The 5,084-nt window shown below is 49.2% G+C and overlaps 1 protein-coding gene across 1 annotated transcript; it reads right to left on the reverse strand.

The window, feature by feature from the left end:
• Positions 1-1,139: 1,139 nt before the first annotated feature.
• LOC125549540 (protein FIZZY-RELATED 3-like) lies at positions 1,140-4,784 on the reverse strand. The gene is made up of 9 exons (XM_048712935.1): positions 4,077-4,784; positions 3,861-3,983; positions 3,686-3,790; positions 2,785-2,964; positions 2,408-2,665; positions 2,209-2,310; positions 1,818-1,880; positions 1,666-1,734; positions 1,140-1,519 (listed from the first exon to the last, which is right to left on the reverse strand). Exons 1-9 carry the CDS (start codon positions 4,584-4,586, stop codon positions 1,466-1,468), a joined length of 1,464 nt encoding a protein of 487 aa, XP_048568892.1. The 5' UTR covers positions 4,587-4,784; the 3' UTR covers positions 1,140-1,465.
• Between the last annotated feature and the right edge of the window lie 300 nt (positions 4,785-5,084).

The following is a 5,084-nucleotide window of genomic DNA, read 5'->3' on the forward strand; positions in this document are numbered from 1 at the left end:
GATTGTTTCATCCGTTTATTGCACAAATTGATACTTTCCGTATCAAGGGATGGGAAGTTGCAAGAAAATGACGGCAGCCAGAACAAACAACAACGAAATAAGTGCGTCACCTCCACAAACACCACTTGACAAAGAAATGATTTTCCAGGCATTCCATGTTATGGTTCTCTTTTAACTGACATGGCAAGTTTAGACCGGTCGTTATTCACAGATAATACTAATTGGTGTAGAAATATGTCCATATGGATTTGTGTCAGGCACGATGAAGGAAAATGTAATAATCCCGAGTACAGTTTGTCCTTTTTATGTGAACAATGAATATAGCCAGCGTGTACATTAAGTTTTACAACAATACAATTACTCATAGAAGCTCGACTTATTGACCTTCCTAATCAATGTTCAGTATGTAGTACTATAACACGTTGGAGTTTGGGTTGTCGTTAGATTACTCGAGAAGGTCAGGAGGGGAAAATAAGAGGGAGAAGGACCGGGAACTGGGGAGTGAGAAGGGAGGTGAATGGGGTGGGGTGGCCGAAGCGTGGTCATCACGCCAAAGTTCAAAGTCATGACCGGGGCGGGGGGGGGGGGGGGGGGGGGGGGGTCAATGCCATTTCAAAATTTCATCACAATTTGGCTCCTTTTGATAACATGTTTTATCACAACTTCTTAGCCCTTTTGATCTGGATAGAAGATCCGAACCTTTCATCAAGCTTGTGTTAGGAAGGAACAAGCACCACAGTGTGATGAATTCTAAACCCACGAAATTTCAAACAAAAAGTGCAATATGTATATGTTGTTAAGAAAACAAGGCGAAAGGTCTCAGTAAGACTACTTGTGAAGACTTTGCTACTGGCTGGGTGGCTTGCAATCAACAAGAATCATGCGGTCGCATTTGGGCTGGCAATTTTTCCCTGGAAGTCTATCTTGATCACAATGGCATCAGAGCCTAGAGCTTGGATGTGGTGGAATTTCCTGTATCTGAGTTACCTCCTGTGTTTTAAATCCTACATAGGCCTACCGCTACAGAGTCTGTGAACTTACTATACACCCTGAGATAGAGATGGTGCAGCATGAGCCAATGAAACAAGAACAAGGCAGAGTGCTAAGAAACAAGCAGTTGCTGCTACAAGAACAAGACATGGCCTCACAAGTTTGAGCTATATATCATCTCCAGGTCTGAGTACAAACAGAAGCACAATCACAACATTGTCTGATTTAAAAGTACATGGAGGCCCGGTTGGTCTCCATTTCTCTCTAACATTTTCTGTCGAACAAGACTTACATTTGCAGAGTTTATGAGTTTCTACTACAACGAATGAGTTAAGTTAATGGGCAACGGATAATGGATCAGATCAGGCCACACGAAATGTACAGAATCACTGAAGAACTGCACAGGCAACGAAAATATGTTTGGCACAGTCACATATATATCTTCTTCTGCTTTGGTCGGTCCCTCTGCAACTTCTCACCGGATGTGGCTTCTCGGAAAAGAAAAGAGCCCAGCATCACGAGCGGGAGCCTGAATGAGTGTAAGCAAAGTGGTGGCACAAGTTAGAAGTAGTCAAAGGTTCATGTTCTAAAGAAACAAAATGGGCACGCATTGGGGTGCGCGTTGGAGAAAGAAAAAATCCATTGAAATGATTCCAGCTCTTCAAGGAAGCCTACCTGCGCTTTCATTGAAGGGAAAATGTTCCAGAATCTAAGAGTTTCGTCGCCAGCTCCTGTTACTATTGTCTGTACAAAATGGAAGGACGTGTTACATTCCCATATTCACAATGTTCCTAGGCAGGGTGATATTTCTGAATAATGGGATTTACCTGTCCATCGGGGGACGTTGCCAGGTAAAGCACACGCAGTGTGTGTCCAGTAAGAGTCGCAACCTGTTGTTCAAAGTTCTATGGTCAGTAACTGAGGGTGTCATTGTAGTAGTGCACTGATGTACATGTCTCCCCACAAACATTTGCACAGCATCAAAGGTTAGTTCAGCATGCAGTGATACAGATATTAAAAGTTTGAAGCATTCAGTGATTAAAGCAACTCTCATAGAGCCGGCAGGTTAAATAAGGAGTGTCAAGAAGCAAGCTAAGAGAACGCCCAGTTAACTTACAGAATGAATTGTTATTTGCAGTGATTTTTTCCAGCTATATCAGTGAACAAGTTTACAATTATCTTAATACTGAACGTTCCACCAAATGCATATAAGCTTACCTTTGACATAGATGGATACTTCCACACCATTATTTGGTTCTGGGAGTACCCATGGGTACTCACAAGCTCATTCACATTCTTGCACCAGGCAAGGTTACAAACCTGCAACAGAAAGCGGCAATGAGTACAATAACACAAGTTTATTTAGAGCAACATACATCACAGAGATAGGTCTTGTCCAGAACTATATAGAAATTACCTGGCTGCCTGTGTCAATTGAGTTGAGCATATTTCCATTAGCAGTGTTCCAGAACTTGATACACCTATCAGCCGTCCCGCCTCCTGACGCCACCAGGCTGTGCTGGTGGGGTGACCATGTTATCGCTTTAACCGCTGCGGTATGTTCTGTCAGTCGCAGCACCGGCTGCTGCGACCGCTGGTTCCATACTAGAAGCTGGTTGTCATTTCCGCCAGACGCAAGCTCGCGGTCGTCGTGCGACCATTTCAGCCCACAGACCTGGAAAGAAAGATTCATCATCAACTCACATTCAGAGAGAGCTTAAGAAATCCAAGTGTTACACAGGATCGGGATGCTTTGTAATGTGCGATGCAAGTGAGTGGAAGAAGAAGTCTCACCTCTGATCTGTGGCCAGAAAATTTGCTGATGTAGTCAGTAGGGACACGGATGTCATGCTGCAATATGTTCTTGTCCCTGCTGCCGGAGGACAAGATGGTTGAGTTCCAAGCTAGCACCCCCGCCCGGGTCTGGTGCCCTCCCATGTTCCTAATCCGCTTACAGCGAGAGCTATCCCAAATCTGCCAGAAAAATACACACAGTTATACCTCATGTTCTTGCACAAAAGATTGATTACAGAGTGTTTGCTGAAACTCTTAAGTAACTCAAGTGGAAAACAGTTTGAAAGAAAGTGCAGACAGTTATACGCCATGTCCTTGACACACAAGATTGATTACATCTAATTCAGAGTATTTGCTGAAACTCTTAAGATAACTCAAGTGGAAAACAGTTTGAAAGTACAGGCAGCTATATGACATATGTTGTTGGCACACAAGATTGACAATATCTACTTCAGAGTTCTGCAGACACTCTGAAGCCGACTTACTCAAGTCCAAAATAGTCTGATAGTGCAGACAGAGATGTCAAATGTGAATCAAATCAAATCAGCCTTCCATATACAGTACAACAAACAAACAAACAGCTTTGTATTGTGATCTACTAGTATTAACAAACAGTGAAAATCTCACAACAATGATCTTAGAGGTGTACGTGATACAGTAAAACAAACAGCTCTGTGTTGTGATGTGCTAGAAATATACTTGAAGCAAATAAAACAAACACTTTTCCAATTCTCTAATCTTGTGTGCTGTGAGATTTTCTTCCAATGTGCATCAGTGATATCAATTTTGCGAAGTCACGAACCAAACAGTTCAGAGTCCTACGAAAAATATGGACTACATTGTCTAATCTCTTTGCCCTTTGTGAGATTTTGTTGCAATGTGCATCGGTTGAAGATTATACCTGGACATCTCCAAGGCTGGTGCCGACGGCGAGGTAGGAGCCCTCGCGCGTCCAGTGCACGGCGCAGACGCTGTCCCTCGGCCCCAGATCGCACAGCTTGGTGACCTGGATGACGGTGCCATTAGCAATCTGACTCCTGCGTGATCCATGGAAAGAAAGAAAGAAAGAAACGCACCTTGCTGCTGGATGCGGACCAGAGGTAGACGCAGGTGCCGAGGCCGACGGCGAGCATGTTCTGAGAGGACCAGTCGACGAGGTTCAGGTAGAAGTCGTCCTGCAGGGACGGCGCGTCCAGCACCTGCACGCCGGCGACAACCACAGATCGGTTAGTACTAGGTCGGAGAATTCGGTGCGCGCGAGGTGTTTGTGGAAATAGGAAGGCGGATCGAACCTTGTGGGGCGTCTTGGGGACCTTGCGGGGCGCCTTCTTGGGGGGGGGGGAGCCGGCGCCGCCGGCGCAGTCCAGCTTCTCGGCGAAGGGGGAGGAGGGCGCGGAGGAGCGGTCCGTCTTGAAGCGGAAGAGGTTGTTGGAGCCGGGGGAGTCCTGCCTGTCGCCGCCGGGGGAGGAGGCGTCCCCGAAGAGCTCGGCGCGGAGGAGGCGCGAGTAGGCGCTGCCGTCGTCCCTGGAGCCGGAGCCGGGGGAGGGGCGGTCGGCGAGCGCGAAGTTGTGGAGGCGGGACGAGGTCCGGCAGGGGATGAAGCGGTCGCTGTAGGTGACCTTGGACGGCGACGGCGTCTTGGGGATCTCGAGCAGGCGCGCCACGGAGGAGGAGGACGAGGCCGGGGAGGAGGCGTCCAGGCGGAGCGACCCCGCCATCCCCGCCGGCACGTTCAGCCGCCCCGGCTTGGCCCCCGCCCCCGCCCCCGCCCCCACGGACGCGCCGGACGCCGCCGCCGCCATGGTGACCGGACCGATCTGCGTCGTAGCCTAGCCTCTCGCGCTCCGCCGCTCGACCCAGCCGCCGACCAAGAAGCCGGCTTTGGGTGGGGTTTGACCGGCGGCGAGGGGTGGGTGGGTGGCGGCGGCGAGATCGGTGGCGATGGGGATGGGGATTGCTGCAACGGTAACCTGGTGGAGCGGCACGCGCTGGGCGTATTATACCTGGCCTTTTTCTAATGCGGGCGGCGAGCTGTGTCCGCGCCGGCGAGGCAGAGTAGCCGTTGCCGCTGACGCCGACACGCGGGGCCCGCCCTACGCGTCGCACACAAGCCTCCACCGGATGCAATCTTTGCACATCAATTTTGGAGCGATCTTGCCTTCCTTCCAGCATAAGATTTGATCCTGTGGCAATCTTTCCAGATCAAAAGCGCTAGGTTTTGACAAAATCTGTTGCCAAAAGAGCTTGGTTGTTGTGAAATTTGAAAATGGCTACGGCCGGACGGTGCGCGCGCGTGCGGG

The sequence above is a fragment of the Triticum urartu genome, chromosome 3, assembly GCF_003073215.2.
Source record: "Triticum urartu cultivar G1812 chromosome 3, Tu2.1, whole genome shotgun sequence".
In the NCBI taxonomy this organism is placed as follows: Eukaryota; Viridiplantae; Streptophyta; class Magnoliopsida; order Poales; family Poaceae; genus Triticum; species Triticum urartu.